The sequence below is a fragment of the Camelus dromedarius genome, chromosome 7 (assembly GCF_036321535.1).
Source record: "Camelus dromedarius isolate mCamDro1 chromosome 7, mCamDro1.pat, whole genome shotgun sequence".
Taxonomy (NCBI): Eukaryota; Metazoa; Chordata; class Mammalia; order Artiodactyla; family Camelidae; genus Camelus; species Camelus dromedarius.
In genome coordinates, this window is record NC_087442.1 from 13,563,528 (window position 1) to 13,580,864 (window position 17,337).

Sequence of the window (17,337 nt, forward strand, 5' to 3'; positions counted from 1 at the left end):
AGGGAGCCTGTGAGGATTTTCGTGGAGTGTGATGTGGAATTGGGGTTTGGAGCCAATCTAGGAGTCCCTGTCCCCAGGAACGGGGATGTCAGCCGTGTGGTTGCTCACAGGGTAGAACCCAGTACAGCAGCAGGAAGCTCTGGACTTACGGACATAGAAGAGGAAATAGATCTTAAAAATATTACTACTGAGTGAACAAAGTAAGAGACAGGACGAGATCTAGTTTATGTAAATTCAAATCACCTAAACTTATAATCATATTTTGTATTTTACAGGAGCACATATGAGGATGCATATGGTTGTCTTAGGGGATGGGAGCAGGAGAATGAGAAGGAGAAATGGGGGTAATTTGAACAAAGAGTAAAATGAAGAAAGGTTGGGTCAACCATTGGCTCTATGTCATACATTTTCCCCCAATAAATAAGTAAATAAATGAGTACAGTTCTCTTAAGAGTAAACAAGTACTTACAATTTGATTTATTCAGTGATCCTAAGATTGGGCTGATAAACTAACGCATGCATTAAAATTTGGTGTTAGTGCATAAGATACAGAACTTACTCTTCCATTAGTGGTCATTTGTTCAGGATTTTAAACTCATGGGTATTTAACTTGATGCAGAAAATACCACCCTTCTCTGGAATGGGTACTGAGAGTTTCCCAGATACTTGTAAACCCACTTTTTTTTTTTTTTAAAAAAAGTAGACTTTATTTTTGAAGTCTTTAGGTTCACAGCAAAATTGAGCATAATGTACAGAGAGTTCCCACATACTCCCTGTCTCCACACATGCGTAGCCTCCCCAGCTCTCAACATCTCCCACCAGAGTGTTACATGTGTTACAACTGATGAACCTCCGTTGACATGTTATCACCCGAAGTCTGTGGTTTACATTAATGCTCACTCTTGGTGTACATTCTATAAATTTTGACAAATGTATAATGGCATGTGTCCACCATTATTACTGCATCATAACAGAATAGTCTTACTGCCCTAAAAATCCTCTGTGATCAGCCTGTTCATCCCTTCCCACCCCCAACCACTAGTCTTCTTACTGTCTCATAGTTTTGCCTTTCCCAGAATGTCATACAGTTGGAATCATTCAGTATGTAGCCTTTTCAGATTGGCTTCCTTCACTTAGTAACGTGCATTTAAGCTTCCTCTATGTCTTTGCGTGGCTTGATAATTTAGAAATCCATTTTTAAAGGGGTATTTGATCTGAGCATATCCAAAGTATAATTTACCTCTTCTCTGTATCTCACGTATTGCTTTATAATAATACAAAATTTGAGAAAGAAACTACTTGCTCAACCAGTGAAAAGAGAAATATTTGCTTGTCTTTATAGCACCAGTTTAGCTTGTATCCCTTCTTGATAGAAATGAACATGTCACAAAAGAAATATGACCGCTACATTTGTGTTCCTGTCTGCGTTGGTGGGGAAGAGGAATGGCTTCTTTGCGCGGGGAAACCGCAGAACTCGGCGTTTGTGGTCCATTAGACAGCGGTGCCACCCGAGCGGCAGCCTCTTTCATCAATGATGCTTTATCAGCCTGGCCATGAGGGACTGTTTGTAATCAAATTTTTAAAAAACACTTCAGCTTTTTGTTTTCAGGATGGTTTAAACAGTGCTTTTACAAATATATAGCCAGTGTGTTTTGTGTCAGATAAGCCTGTAATTGAAGCCAAGTGTTTCATCTTTTTTTCTTTTGTGTGTATGTGTATATATATATATATACACATATGTATAGTCAGTTTACAATGTTGTGTCAATTTCTGGTGTACAGCACAAGTGTTCCATCTTATATGTCATTTCTTTTTTCTGAGGTTTTGGCAGCCTTTAGGACACCTCTACGTGAATTTTAAAAGGTGCCCAATCCTCGAGGAAAGCTGAGTAATTGTGAATGAACAGCCTGAGCTACCCGCGAAGAGCTTTCCAGACCCCCGTGGGCAGCAGCCTCGGCCCCACGCCCGCCCTCCAGCTCTCAGATACTCCATGTTCCTCTTCCCAGGGCCATCCAGAGTCAGGCGGGGGGCGTCCAGCGTGGCAGGGTCCGGCAGTCATTAGGGAGCGGGCCGGGGAGGGAAGCGAGCTCAGGGACCCCGGTGCGTGGCCAGCACGAGGTGGCAGTGTGTGTGTGCACGGCCATGCGTGCAGTGTGGGTTTAATAGAGGGGTTTTCTAGAAGGGGGCTCCCTGCTGCCCATGGCTTCAAAGAGAGCCCTGGAGTCCTGCATTCCCCACACCCGGCTGCCCCCAGCTCTCACCTCGGTAAATCTGGATGGAATGGTGTGGCCCTAGGGGTGGTATACGTCTCCTCTAGTCGCATCTCCCAAGGCAGGGTCTCCGCCCTCTTGACCTGTTCTTGGGCAGGTAATGTGCCGTGTGGGAGAGGAGAGCTATGTTGGGCCATGGGGAGGTGCAGGGAGGCTGCCGGGCCTCTGATCACCAAGGGTGAATCACTCCATACTCCCACAGCTTGAAGCTCTGTGGGGAACTACATCCTGCATCCTGCCTGCCTTCAGCCACCTCAGGTCTGTGGTCCAGACATTGTAAACCCTGAGCACAAGACTACCCTTGGGTTCAAGTTGAAACTGCTCTTTTTTCAAAAATCCACACTCCTTGTGTTAGTTTGCTAGGGTTGCTCTAACAGAGTGCCACAAATGGGGTGGCTAAGACCCACAGAAATGTACGGTCTCGGAGTTCTGGAGGCCAGAAGTCTGGGATCAGCATGTTGGCAGGGCTGGTTCCCTCAGCGGGCTGTGGGGAGAGTCTGTTCCAGGCATCCTCCCAGCTTCCAGTGGCTGCTGACAATCTCTGGGGTTCCTTGGCTTGTGGGTGCATCACCCCAAACTCCACCTTCATCACATGTTGTCTTCCCTGTGTGTGTGTCTGTGTTGAAAATCTCCCTCTTATAGAAGGACAGATTGAATTAGAGGCCCAGTGGAGGTCTATGCCAGGGTGACCTCATCTTAATTAATTATAACGGCCACGGCCCTATTTCCAAATAAGGTCACATTTTGAGGTCCTGGGGGTTAGAATTCCAACATATGAATTTTGGGGGACACAATTCAGCCCATAACAGTCCCTCTCAATTGTTTCATCAGTTTTGACCTGGTAACAGGAATCTCCTAGGTAAAAAGATCTCCTTCAAGGTACAAAGGACAAGACAAATGTTTCAACAAAGAGTTCAACAGATAATTACTGTGGAAATGAAACAAAGACCACCCAACTGGGAACAAGCAAAAGCTATTTATTCAGCCAGTTGGCCACCATCATTACATTTGGTAGAGAGACTCAAAGGCACGCGGGGGTGGATGGGAGGGTTGGGGGGGTGGGGTGGGAAAGCTTGCTGGTGAAAAGAGGGAAGGTTCCAGGCCTTCAGGTGTGCCCCATCGAAGCCCACTGGCATGGGACAGTGTAAGACGGGCTAACTGGGTGTGGTGGGACATCCTCTGTGGTTGGTCAGCGGTACGTTTGGCTTTCTCTGGTTGGTCCTGAGTTGTAAGTAGGGGCAAGAATTGATTAATTAAATTAACTGCAGCTGTCAATTGTTAACCAAATCCTGGTTGTTTGGATCAATTGCTGTGGAGGTTGTTTGACTTCCTGGACTAGTTCCCTAGGGTAGTGGGTTCGCTTCCTGGACTGGTGGCTGTGGATTGTGAGTCAAAGTTCTATTTTTATATATGGTCTGGCCCTCGTCCCTTTGTATAGTTCATCTCTCATCACAGAATCAACTTTTTGGGTAGATCTGCCAGATATTCATTTCCACAAATGACTTAATTATGTATCCTTATAAACTTATGAAAACAATAATTTAAATTCTTCCCAATCTTGAAACCTCAAGTTTTCCCAAGAGCCTCTTTCTTTGTCTTCCCAGCTCTCCTGCTTCACCTGGGTCATCACACAGGTCACGTTCCCGGGTCTCCTCTGATTCACCAACTCATCGGACATTTATTCAGCACTCCCAGACTCTGGGGAGGTGGGAGGAGTCTGAGGTTAGACACAGTCTCTACCTTCAGAGAGACCAGTGAGGAAGGCAAGCAGGTAGATACTATTGTCCAAAGTGCTCAGTTACCAGAGATAAACAAAGCTGGACACTAAGGTGATAAGGGGAGATTTTAGCAATAAGGAAGTGGGTCCAATATGAACTGAACTCAACTGTACAGCGGTGGCTGGGCATCTTACAGGGAGAATAAGAGAGCAAGGAGGGATGAATGGGGGCTCAGCAGAGTCAAGGAAGTGAGACATCACAGACAGCTGGTCAATGTCCGTGCTGATCAGGCCAGCTCTGTCTGCTAGCGGTCATCAGAGTTAGGATTCTATCCTCCTACAGAGACTGGAAGACAGAGGCCCCATCCTTCCCAATGATTAAGTTTTAGAGGAATGGCTTTCAGGTCCTGAGTTGTAGGAGAAGTAAGTGGATGGATGGATATGTAGGTGGACAGAGAGAGAGAGATGCAGACATCTCTAAGGGACAGAGGAAGGAGTCACACATAAGCCCTTATTAGTAAATGATCCAAGAAAGCGTAGTCAGAGGCCTGCCGTCAGGCATTTTCTAGAACAAAGAGTACATTCTTTTGGTAGCCTGGAGCTTTCTCAGACAGGCATTTTAAGGAGGACTTTGTTAGTGTTTGTTCAAGTCTTTAATGTGACGGGGACAGGGTGGACAAAAGTCATTTGTGTTGAGAGTCTGTAGTTTTTATAGGCCAGGTGGAGGCCTGGGTGAGAAGGCTCGGAGGAGTTTGTCAAGGAGAGAGTCGGTCACCGTGCTGCCCTGGAGGTGAGCACAGGCTGTTGAGTGGGGTGTGCGTGCGTGCGTGCATGTGTGCGTGCGTGTGTCCATCCAGGGAGGAGGGGATAGCTTGACTTGGAAGATCAATCCCAGAAAACCAAATGAACCCCATCAGGAGAGGGAGAAGAAAAGAGAAGAAGGCAGGTCCAGGGTTATGGGACCTAAAATGTATACAATAAGAGGGCCCCCTTTAAAAAAAATAAATTTATTTATTTTATTGAAGAGGGAAGGTAATTAGGTTTATTTATTTATTTTCAATGGAGGTACTGGGGATTGAACCCAGGACCTCGTGCATGTTAAGCATGCACTCTACCACTGAGCTCTCCCCTCCCCACTTAAGAGGGCCCTCTTTTAAAAGAAGATGCAAAATTAAGTAGTGGGACTGGGATTGGGGGCCTACAAGTAAGGGGGCCCCAAATTTAAGCTTCTCTTGGTTCATGGCAAATCTGCTTATTGGGAAGGGTATGTTCCAGGCTGTGTGAAGCACAAGAACGAAGGCTTGGAGGATAGAAAGAGAACTGAAATAATTCAGAACTGAGTGTGCACGGAGAACACAGAAGAGGTAAAGCTAGAGAAACTGCCTGGGGGTCAAATTACAGAAGGTCTCATGAGTCAGGTAAGAGTATGGAGTTTTTTACTCTGTCGGCCGTGGGGAGTTGCTGGGGTTTAGGCGGGAAGAGTGACTAGATCACTGATCTATATACTAAAATGATCACTCTGGAAGGAAGTGTGGAGGACGGGCTGAGCCGGGTAAGGCCAGTTATAGACACCAGGTAGACGTTGTCTACAGGGCACTCCTGCTACACGCCAACAAAGACCCACACAACCTCACCGCACGTCTTGTGTATATGTGACTTCCGAACAGAAGCCGGGGCTTCCACAGAGAGAACTGTGCCTCATCAAAAGCATTGCTGGATTGTTCCTTCTCTAAGTTTAATATGCTTACATCAATTTTTGTGGAAAAGAGGCTCAAACTTAGCCTATGATATGTTTTTAATTAATGTTGTGTGGCATAACATTTCATTTTGAATAGGAATGTATATATTTGTGTGTTTTTTGTCCTTGAGTATCCTGCAACTAAGAAGAAATAGACCTTTTAAATGATGATTTTAAAAGTCAGATGATTGTGTCACACCTTAATGTTTAATATTCTATTTCTACATAGGACATTCTGACAGAGCATTGCCCCGAAATGTGTGGGCTCTGGGTCACACTGTCTGTAACTGTGCTGAGAACAGCATAAATTACGGAAGCAAAAATTTTTAATGAAAAGTTCAGCTACTGTTAGGCAGGTCCTGCTGCTTTTCACCAGGAAGCTTTTAGTTTGTTCCCTGGATGCTGATCCTTGATTTCCCTGCTCAGCTTTTCCTTTTTGGTTTATTATTGACAGATCTTTGCTTTGCTAGAATAGAGAGATTCCATGCTGGAGCCCAACCTGAGATACAGCATCTGGGAAGCATAACCATCAAATTTTACAAACGTCTTTCTTTCCAGTCTCAGAGAGAAGAAGGATTGTTTGGATCTGATCTAGCCTTCCTTTTGTGAAAGAAAAGCAATTCACAAAATGCCTAAATTTTATTGTGAGGGTGGCAGCAGCTACACATAATTCATTTTAATGTTGTCTAAGAATCTACACGTCGTCCCAGACTGGAAGGGATCTCAGATGTCAGCTGCTGCTCTGACTCTTTGCTCTTTTTTTTTTTTTTTAAATTGAAGTACAGTTGATTTTCAATGTTGTGTTAGTTTCTGGTGTACAGCAAAGTGATTCAGTCAAACGTGTGTATCTACATATTTTTTCATGATAGGTTATTACCAGATATTGAATATAGTTCTCTACGCTGTACTGTAAGGCCTTGTTGTTTATCTATTTTATATACAGTAGTTTTTATCTGCTAATCCCAAACTCCTAATTTAAGAGTCTCTGCTTTCTGAAGCAGCAAATGCAGTCTTGCTGTGGAGGTCCGATGTAGAAAAGAGGCAAGAGCCCCCTGCTGTGGCTGTAAGGAAGGCCCTCTTGCCCACCCCCTTCCACGTGCACCTCAAACAGTGCCGTGAGCTTTGGTAACCTGGTTCACAACCACTGATTTGATGCAGTTCTTACATCTTCCCCTTAGGAAGCCGATGCTCAGCAAGGTAAAGTGAATCAACCCTGTTCACGATCACCAGCAATAAATCTTAATTTCCCTTCTTTCTTTCTCTTTTTTTAAACCAGTGTTCTGATCACGACTGCACACTGATTTATTTTTAAAATGTTTGCAGATAGTAAATCAAAGTGAGCTCCTTACTGAATCTTTTCATCAAGAAAGAATTAAACCATCCCGTATCATGGAAACTCTTCCCTTGAATTTCTAAAGAAGTGGAACACGTGCCCATGGGTCTATCCATGACATCACTTGGGACTTACACAGACACTTTTATTCACATGATTATTTAACACTGAGGAACAATTAAATCTATCCTGTTTTACTGATTAAACAACTGAGATTCTGAAACTGGCTCTTCAGAAGGCAGCAAAGCAAGCCAGGGAATCCCTTCAGTTCCCATTGCCGGGGAAATTTATTTACACTTTCTGAAGGAGCAGTTGGGTGGCTTTGAGTCCTTTGCCACCTCTAGATGTTTCTTCCTACTTCAGAGGATTCTCACTTTTCTCTTTTGCATTATGATTATTTAGAGTTTATCCAATCTAAACACATGTTTGCTCCCAAAGGGCAGACATGCTTTCATGAAGAAAGAGTCATTGTCCTTCCCTCCTTCTGATGAACCCACCCTCCCCTCCTCCAGACTCCCACTGGAAGAGTCCACAGTGACGGTGACATCCTTGCCCTAAGTGACTCCCTGTGAGACCAGGAACCAAGTGGCTTCTCCAGTAAGTCAGTTATGTCAATCATCGACAGAAAAATGGAGATTCTGAATGCAGAGCGATGAGCATGAATTCATTGAGGGCAAGAGCTCATTAGTTCATTTATTCGTTCATTCATTGGACAAACATTATGAAGAGCTGTCTGTGCCCCCAGAGTGTGAGGAAGCATCAGCGGATGGTGAGGAGGCCTGTTCACAATGGCTGTGCCTCAGAGCATCACAGAAGTGCCCTAAGAGCTCCAGCTCCAGGCCCCCCTTAAGACAGGCAGAGGAGGCTCCAGGCAGAGCAAGCATTAGAGCTGGACTTTGAGGAATGGCCTTCCTTCTGCAGGTGGAGGTGGAAGACAGCTACCTCAGCAGAGGAAATGGTAGCAGAGGAGTGGAAGATGTCAGGATGAAGGATGGGCAGGTCAGAGCCTCATCCCGGAGGTGCTAGGAGATAGACCTGGGAAGATGGTTGGACGCTTGCAAAGAACTGAGTGCCAGGTTGAGAGGTCCTGGTCATTCAGTGTTACTGGAGGTTGTCAGCAGGGGTGTGACAGCACCTGCAAGCTGCGGGGAGAAGGAAACAGAATATTCCTACAACGGTGTAGGGACGGTGAAGTGAAGGCCAGAACTGGGGAACCCACAGGGAGAATGGGCCAGGATAGCCATGGAAGATACGTTGAGGAAAGGGCAAGGAGCAGGGAGGAAGCCGGGTGTCCAAGGTGCTGCTCATGTTTTGAAATGACAGTGATGCCCTTGACTGAGGTGAGGGACAAAAGACAGTGACTTGTTTTTGGTGAGAAGGTTATGAGTTTAGTTTCGAATGTTGATTGAAAGACGAAGGTGTGTGTTTCTTGTGCTCCACTCCTGGGACCCGAAGAAAGCAATGGGTAAAATACGGGCAATACCCATGGGGACCATCCTGAGAAAGGAGGTTGTCAGGGAGATAATCAGATCATAAAGGACCCTTCCCCCACCCCCGAGTGCCTTTTGAAATTAGGTGTGATGGCAGCACTGGTCTGATCTCGTTCGGATCCCCATTTCCTTCTTCCTTCCCTTTTAAAAGTAACTGAAGCTTAAAGGTGAAAATGACTTTAAAATCATGGAAACCACGTTAGCACTATTGCCTCCCGCTATTAGCCACAGATTGGTGGTGACTGCCATTCTTGGAACTAGGATTCTCAGCCTCATGCTTGCAAGTCCTTGGGCTCATCTGGGGTTAGCTTCATCAGTTTGTCCACACAGAGCAGGATGAGGGTGAGGAACAAGAGACTCCAGCCAACGGCAGCCGCGATCCAGCCGTATTCATCCACTCCTGTGTGGCAACAGCGGGCTGCTTGTGGGCAGAAGTCTACATCTGTTGGGGAAGAGAGAGCAGGAATGGCAGAGCGCATCACCCCTGCCTCTCCTCTCCTCCCCGCCCCCAGCCTTTTCTCTAATTTGCGTAACATCGGGAACTGTAATAACAGGACAGCGAACATTTACTAAAGCACACCACACGCTATGCTAAGTGCTCTACACACGTTACCTTATTTATTCCTCACAAGGTGATGGCACAGTTATTCCTCCTGTTTGACGTGGAGAAACTGAGGCTGTAACCTGCCCAAGGTCATGAGACGGCAGAACTAGAACTCAAACCCAAGTCTGTAGGAGTCCAAAGCCATGTTCTTAACCTCGACGTATTAGCCTATTACCCTCTTTTGCAAGTGCCCAGAACTAAACACAATTGGTCATTCAATGAGGGCAGAATAAAGGGAACCAGAGAGAGTAAAGCAAACTTGCTACTAATTAGATACACATAGCAGTGGTTGCTTTAGGAAGCGCTGGGCTCCTTGCCGCTGGAAGTATTCAAGTAGAGGATGAACAGAAATATTCAAAGGGTACCACAACAAAGCTTCCGCACCCAGCAGAAGTTGGACTGGCTGATTTTTAGGGTCTTTCACAAGCATTTGAACTCAGGACATCTTTGGCAGCGGTCCTGGGGATGGGCCATTAAAGCTACTTGTACCCAAAGACTGTAAGCCTAAATGGGGACCAAGGCCAAGAGAGCTTTGTAGACATGCTTGGCAAACAGTTCTGGGGCGGCGAACAAACCCCATCAGTGCACAGGAAGGCCAGGGAGGCGCTCAGCCACCCGATACCAATTCACAGCAAGCAAGGAGGCTGAAGTGTCCCTCCCAGATCCAGGAAGAGCCCTGGGCTTAGGGAAGTTGCCAGAGGAAGCTTACTGGGGCACTGCTCCAGGGTCTCAAGGTCTGGATGGTGGACGGTCAAGGTTGAATTGCTGCTGCTGCTTGATTCTGGAAGGAACAATAGAAGATTGTTCAGAAAGCAGGAAAAGCCATGCTCAGGCACAGCATTTGAAATTTTTTTTTTTTTTGAATCACTAGTGCATATTATGAAAGTATTATGGAAGTTTTGGTCTAGGTACATTGAGATGTTATGCAACAAATCTAACCCTCTGTTGTAGACTGAACTGTGTCCCCCAGATCTGCACGTTGAAGTCTTACCCCACAGGAGTGCGATTTTACAGAAATAAGACCATTAAGTCATATGGGTGGGTCCTAATCCAGTAGGACTGGAGTCCCTGTAAGAAGAGGAAGAGGCACCAGGAACGGGGACTCAAAGACCAGGTGAGGACCCGGCGCAGAGGGGCCATCTGTCTGCAAGCCAAGGAGGGAGGCCGCAGGGGACAACAGAGCTGGTGACACCTGGAGCCTCCAGAACTGTGAGAAAATAAGCTTTGTTGTTTCAGCCACCCGGGCTGTGGGATTTCGTTAGGCAGCAAATGAACACACTCCTCTTTTCCTGCCCCTCCCCGTTCTCATCCGGAGATGCTTTACCTTCTTGTCTCATTGCCCTTCAGTCTCTGCATATTCCTAAACACTCTCTTTTAGCTGCTTTCCCTGCAGACAGGTGCATCTATACAAAGGTTTCTCTAGTATATAGTAACACAGTCACTTAAAAATCTGGAATGTCTTTTCATAACTATCTTCAATTTCCTTCCAAAACTTGAACACATTAACATTGAAATCTGACCTTAATTCTTTATTTCTGATGATTATGATCACCCATTGTAAGGCAGAGGGTTTTCAAAAAATTTAAACACCCTGCCAACAAGTGGAGAGGTTGCTATAATATGCAGCACTTGGAACTGTCCCTTGACTGATAAGCATGGAGAACAGTGACAACAAGCACTTTAGCAGAAATTTTCAAAGCGGATGGTGAGAGGTTACAGAATTGAACATAAGGATTTCTGCGGGAGAAAAGCCACGACCCAAGTTCCCTAACTGGGAATAAGAAAACAGACTCTGTCCAATACGGTGGCCACCAACCATTGTGGCTGTTCAGGTTTACTTACATTAAATTAAAAATTCAGCTACTTGTCCATATTAGCCACATTCCAAGTGCTCAGTCACCACATGTGGCTAGTGGCTACCATATTGGAAGCACAGCACAGATATGGAACGTTTCCATTATCAAAAACGTTCTGTGAGACAGTGCCAATCTAGGCAGAGCAAGACCAAGAGACAATTTCAAACTATCTTTCTGGAAATTATACTGCTGTTCAATCTGCTTCTTTGGGAATACAAAAAAAAAAAAAAAAAAGTTTGGAAACTCTCCAGGCCCCACGGACTCTAGGTTAGCATGTCCTTCAGAGGTGCTTGTTGTCACACAGCAGGGCAGGTTCGGAGGGAACTTCATGCTTATGGCTGCTCCGACTAATTTTATGCCACCACCCCCTGCCCCAGCCACTCCAATGTCCTGCTAAAGTATAGTCATTACTTTGATGCAATCTGATTGTTACTGTAAATTATTTACAACTAAATGCCGTAGAGCTTGGTCTTTATTTGCTTTGGAAAAATTGATTCCTCAACATTTTAATTTCCCTTGTAACCCAGATCACTTCCTTGACCCTGACTTTCATCTCTCTTCTACCCTAAAATGGAAGTGGTCCCCGTCTGGAGCAAGTGAAAACAACCGAGCTGTTAATGGAACACTGGTGTTAAGTTAAACGGTATGAAACTGCCATTTCTATAGGGCAAACATTATTCACTATCTGCAGTTTTATGTGGTTCAAACTAAATAGCCTAGTTGTAAATTCTGAAGAATTTAAACATCACCCACCTCCTTCATGAGCAAAGCTAGCCAGGAAACTGGTCCTGCTTACAGGCACTTCCAAAGTAAAGGCTGAGGGGAGGACCTAACCATTCAATGCTGTTGTGCTTGTCAAGTGTTTGAGGCCCTCTCATAAGCAGGGTGCCGCAGGGGTAAACAGAAAGAAAGACAGCACTTATGTGGGGAGGAGTGTAACTGGGAAATAAAAGGAACATGTTAACATTGGTTGAGTGTTTACCATGTGCTGTTTTATTAAAAGCTCTTTACAGGCAGTAACCCTATTTCATCCTTACAACAATCTTGTACATAAGCCACTGTGATTATCCCCATGTTAGAAATGAGGAAACTGGAGCACAGAGAGGGTAAGTAATTTGCTCAAGGACACACAGCTAATAAGTTGATAGAAGCTAGTAAGCTAGTAAGGTAATGGAATTGAGTTTCTTGAGAGCCCAGGCTCTGAGCCTCCACAGGAGAGACCATGAGGATGAGAGAGACAGATACACACTGGAGGGGGGACTGCGAGGATGGATTTCGAGAGAGGGAGAATCTGTCAGGGAGCAGGGCAGACAGTGCTCTGAGCGGGGCTGAGGGGCAAGTTCAAAGCCAGGAGCATGAGACTGTAACTGCGGTCCCTGAGGTGCAGAGCCCAGCCTGGGGGAGCAAGAAGGGGGATGCCACCTAACGGCCCCCTCAGCCTCCACGAGAAAATGGGGCGATAACCTGACATCTCCTGAGCCAGGGCGAGGCGGGAGAGGGTTAAACAGCACAGGGCAGCTTTTGTGTGTTGAGGTTTTGTGCAAGTTGCAGAGGACACAAAAGGTCGGGGAGGGACAGAAGTCCTTAGTGAGAGGAGGAGATGCAAAGGGAGGATGACAACCCCAAAATGTGGGGATGCTGAGAAGGAGCCCTTGAGAAACAGCAACCAAATATGTTAGTTTAGGCCAATTTGGCCACCAGATGGGAGAGACTCTTTGTGGCAAGGGCCGGCAGAGGTGGATGCTCCTGTCTGAGCTGAACTGGTCTTAGGTAAACTTAAGACACACCCCAATCCCACCCTACCCTCTCCCACTTAATCCTTCAGATGAGAAAGAGCTGTTTCCTCTTTCCTTTGTGGGGGACTAACCCCAGCCAAAGAATCCTCCTCCTGCCTTCTTCCCTCCCGCCTCCCCTCCCTCCCTCTTCCCAGGTTGGCCTGGGAATAAAGCCCACAGTTCTACCTGCCAAGCCAGCCGAGGGGAAGGAGGCAAAGACCAGGCTGAGGACCAGGGCGGCCCGGGGTGCAGAGCTGAGGTGCTTCATGCCGGAGAGGGAGGCTGCTGTCTGCACCGGCCCCTCAGAGTGTGCATGCGACCCGTCCCGTGGGTGCCGCGTCCCGCAGGAGCTTGAAAACAAGGCTGGCAGAGGTGAATTTCTGCTCTGTGTTTGAGGGAAAAGACAGGGGGTGGAGCAAAGGAAACTGGCTGTCACACCTTGCTCTCACCTGTCTGGGAGGGAAGCTGAGCTCTGCGGGGAGGGGGAGGAAGGGAGAGCGGTTTACATGGTTCTTCCTTAGCTCACATTTTGTCCCTGCTGAGAAAAAAGAGGACAGGAGAGGAGATCTGTGCCCTGCGGGTTTGAAGATAAACTTGTGGTGTCTTCTGTCTACAGGTGTAGCGCCAGATTCCTTAGTCCTTCGAGTCCAATATTTACTGAACCCTTACTGTGTGCACAGCATCCTCCTAAAGTCTGGCCGTACCTGCCCTCAAAGGGCTTTCATTACAAACACACGTCATTAAAACACAGAGCAGTGTTTCAGGAAGGACTGGGGAAGGACAAAGCCCTTTGCTTCTCAGCCGCAGGAGGCCTCACTGGCTGGTGGGCGGCTTTGTGAAGAAGATGGCTTTGGATCTGGGCCTTGAAAGATGGACAGGATTTTGACAGGCCAAGAGGAGAAGTGGGCAACGCAGGCAGAAGGGACAGGCGAGCAGAGGCCCGGAGGTAAGAGGTGCTCAGATGTTCACCTTGACGGTGAGGCTGAGCCTCCCCTGGGCCAGGCTAGAGGGATTGAGACAATCAGGAGGCTGAAGGGAGGCTTTGTGAAGATTTGGAACTGAGTAATAGTTTGAATGAAGCTCTGCCTTCCGTCTAAAACATGCATTGAATACCCGACCAGGTACTGAAAGGCGCCAACCCAGGCGTTTGAGACTCAGAGATGATCAAGACCGGATCCTACCTCCTGATTCCTACTCAGTGCAGTGGTGAGAACAGGCAGTGAAGAAAGAACTGGGAGGGATTATGGTAGGCCTCAAATATGGGTATCTTCCCCTGTGATGGGGCATAAAAGACAGAGGGTGAAGTCTGCCTGAGAGCCACAGGGGAGAGAGCCGCAGCTGACGTGAGCTTCCGGCTGGGTATTGAAGTTTGCAGGTGCAGACGGCAGTTGACGGGCCTTTCGAGCAAACACAGGCAGGAGAGTGGTCTGTGCACGTCAGTGGCCTGGGAATGTGCGCTGTGTCCCTGAACGAGGACGGGCCCCGGGTGAGAGAGTGAGGGATGAAGTGCAGCTCATTCCGGGCTCGTGGAAGGACACGTGGGCCACGTGTAAGCCCCGAATAAGGACGTCTCGTTGTAACACATCAGCCTGGGAGAGGCACTTTTTCTAATTTGCCCAAAGGTACAAATCAGTGGTGGCCGGATACTCCTGGATTTGGGGGCTGGGGGCAGGAGTGCTTCAGGAAGGCTAGTCTCCAGCAGCGTGCCAGAGTCCGGTTTAGGCCTCCCGCTTGGGTGCATGCTCGGTAATCACTGCGTAGCCGCTGCATCTTAGTCCTTGATGTGGGGGTGGGGGTCTGACAGTCCCCGTCCTCACGGAGCTCGGGGTCCAGTGAGGAAGACGGACCGACAAGTAATGACAACACCATGAAATAAGTGTGGGGAGGAGGGTTGTGGGTGAGAAGACTCAGAGAACATTTCACAGTGGAGGTGGCATTATGACCCGAGACTTGAGAGCCGTGTAGTTCACCAGGCACAGGAGAAGGGGACAGCATGCGCAAAGCCTCTGACACACGAACGTGTGTCCCTTATCTGGGGAGTAATTACTGTCCTTGGAGCATGCAGTGGGTCACAGTGTGTCTGGTTAGACTAAGAACAGATTACAAATGGGCCTGAAGTCTAATAAGGAAGCGGGACTCTACCTTCCAACCGGGGCATCCTGTAAGGCACCTGTAGATGTGGTCACCTTTGTATTTCAGAAAACTGGATGACAGAGGGCAGGCCTGGATTCAGAGAGATCATCTAAGAAGCTGTTGCAGAAATCCCAGATGGAGATCAAGAGAGCCCTGAAATAAGAAGTAGGACTGAAGATAGAGAAAAGAAGGGGTAGAGAAGAGGGAGACAGAATCGAGGGGTGTTCAGGAGGCCAAATCAGCAGAAGGGAGTCCAGGAGAAAGCCCCCAGGATGGAGGCCAGGTTTCCAGCTGCGATGAGAGGATGGCCATGAGAGGGTGGATTTCCAGGCCTGCCTCTTATTGGCTGAGGGGCCCTGGACAGTTTACTTTATACACCCAAGCCTCTGGTTCTTAATCCAAAGAGTAATGGGACAGTAGCTCCTAGCTCAAGAGTCTGATGATGACTTAGTTAAGTAGTCCATGGGAAATGCATTGCACAGTGCCGGATGATGGTAAGTACTCAGCAAATGGTAACCAGTATTTTAATAGAAGATTCATCAAAAGTAGAAAGTATGGGAGAAAGGCAGTTTTAGGGAAAAATCATGCCATTTATGTATTGATTTATTTATGTTCTGCCTTGGTCCAAAAAGGGTTTAACGAAGTTTACATACAATTAGTTCAGCTAGATGAAATAAAATAAACGGGAAGAAACGAGGCAAAGAGAAAGTTAGGGCAGGAAATAGGAGATGGGTCCCTGAGTGGGTTTAGAGCCCAAAACGGCACGCATGTTTTCTCAGCTTCCTGGCAGCCAGTGCGAAGAGCATAGCATGGTCACATACGTGACTCATGGGGGCATGAGACGAAAACGGCAGGGGAAGCCCAACTGCTCTCGATACCAAAACCAGAGAGGAATTTTCCCCGTGGGTCCCCACGGGGGCAACATTACTTAATGAGATGAACACTTTCTCCTATTTTTTCTCCTATCTTTTGATCTCTGTTCTTGACATTTTCCTCACTGTACACCCTGCAGTGAGCTTCACAGATGGGCTGATTTATACAATTCTCACTGGAGATAACAGCAGTGTGTTGGGCCTATGGGATTTTCAAGGGTCCCCCAGACGTTTGAGACCTGAAAAAAAATGTTCTCAGATCAAAATATGAACAGCAACAAAACCTGTGCAATCAAAAAAATTTTTTTTTTCCAAAGTGAAGTTACACAATTCATTTCAAACATGTAAACAGAGAAAACTTAATGTAGGATGTTGAGCGCATTTTGATAAGTTTGATGTGAGCAAAACATGTCCCTCCAAAATGATGACAGCCTGGGACAGAGATTCTGAAAACAGCCCTGCCTAGGGTTGCTGTGATGCAGGTTTGAAGTGCAGGCACCCACCTAAGCCGACAGCATCATATCACATCACACAGTGGAAAGAATTCTGGGAAGCAGTGAATGCGGAGGGGACGGGTAATGATCTGTCCCCACCCTCTTTCTGTTTTATACATTGTTCTTTGATTTGGGACTGCCTTAGATTAAGTGTTTGCAAGTCAATTTAAAAGACAAGCATTCTCTTATCACCAGATGAAAGGATTTTAGTATCCTAAAATAGGATGGACTTGACTGGTCTCTGAGATTTTGTTTTTGTTTTTGTTTTTTTCCTTTCCTTTTTCGGGAGGTGGGGTGGAGGTAATTAGGTTTACTTATTTATTTAGTTTTAGAGGAAGTACTGGGGATTGAACCCAGGTCCTCTTGCATGCTAAGCATGCTTTCTGCCACTTGGGCTATACCCTCCCCTCTTTGATGGGTCTCTGAGAACTCAGTAGTTGTCAATGGAAGGACTACATGGTGACTGTTCTCCAAGTGTCACCATCATTAGCTGTCTTTTTTAACAGGTCTGTAACTAAAACTCCAGGCAGCTGGTTACCTCACCTCCCCTAGTAAGTTTTTCATGCATTTTTACATCAGGTTTGCTTTGCAAAGGGCACCAGGAAGTTGTATTGCTCAAAGCTAGACGTTCTGCAGAAGCTTTCTCAAGCTTTCTTTTTTCTTTTTTAATGGTTGAGGAAGGTGTTTGATTACACATACTTTAAAAACAGTCCAGGCTAAAATGTCTCTGACCAGGCTCCGTGCTGGGGTCAGTGTGGCCAAGACCGTGGAGTTCTAAGGCTCTCACTGCCTCCCATTTTGTCTGTTTTCCCTGATATAATTTCATTTGAAAAAGAGAGGGAGCCAAGCGTTTCCTGGGCAAAATGATTGAAAACCAGCATTCCGTGGCCTGGAAGCGCATCCGCCTACGGGAACGACATTTTCTGTTGAGGAAGCGTCCCTTGTAATTCTGATCTCCCTCTCTACCTGCCTCCCCACCTCTGGGAAGAGATCACTGGCTTGGAACTCGGGGTACTTATTTCTCATTCATCCACTCGGAGGAGAGTCGCGGCCCT

The 17,337-nt window shown here is 46.8% G+C and overlaps 2 protein-coding genes across 5 annotated transcripts in view; one reads left to right on the forward strand and one right to left on the reverse strand.

Moving 5' to 3' along the window:
* Positions 1 to 7,182: 7,182 nt before the first annotated feature.
* Positions 7,183 to 13,051, reverse strand: TMEM213 (transmembrane protein 213). Its single transcript, XM_010983169.3, has 3 exons — positions 12,970 to 13,051; positions 9,862 to 9,933; positions 7,183 to 8,990 (listed from the first exon to the last, which is right to left on the reverse strand). Exons 1-3 carry the CDS (start codon positions 13,049 to 13,051, stop codon positions 8,821 to 8,823), a joined length of 324 nt encoding a protein of 107 aa, XP_010981471.1. The 3' UTR covers positions 7,183 to 8,820.
* A 39-nt stretch (positions 13,052 to 13,090) lies between these two features.
* Positions 13,091 to 17,337, forward strand: part of ATP6V0A4 (ATPase H+ transporting V0 subunit a4) — a 70,101-nt gene continuing 65,854 nt past the window's right edge. For 2 of the 4 annotated variants that reach the window (XM_031455449.2, XM_010983173.3), the window contains exon 1: positions 15,332 to 15,410. The gene's annotated coding sequence lies outside the window, so the exon portion shown is untranslated. Of the gene's footprint in view, positions 13,156 to 13,579; positions 13,730 to 15,331; positions 15,411 to 17,337 lie in introns of those variants that run through there. The other 2 variants (XM_010983175.3, XM_010983174.3) reach the window with 2 other exon arrangements.

What these genes read in the sequence shown, in the direction of transcription:
- TMEM213 (XM_010983169.3), bottom strand. Translation starts at nt 13,051, where the DNA reads ATGAAGCACCTCAGCTCTGCACCCCGGGCCGCCCTGGTCCTCAGCCTG. An exon ending in CCCCTCGGCTGGCTTGGCAG is followed by an intron (nt 9,934 to 12,969) that starts GTAGAACTGTGG and finishes TGTTCCTTCCAG; the next exon opens with AATCAAGCAGCAGCAGCAAT. An exon ending in GACCCTGGAGCAGTGCCCCA is followed by an intron (nt 8,991 to 9,861) that starts GTAAGCTTCCTC and finishes CTTCCCCAACAG; the next exon opens with ATGTAGACTTCTGCCCACAA.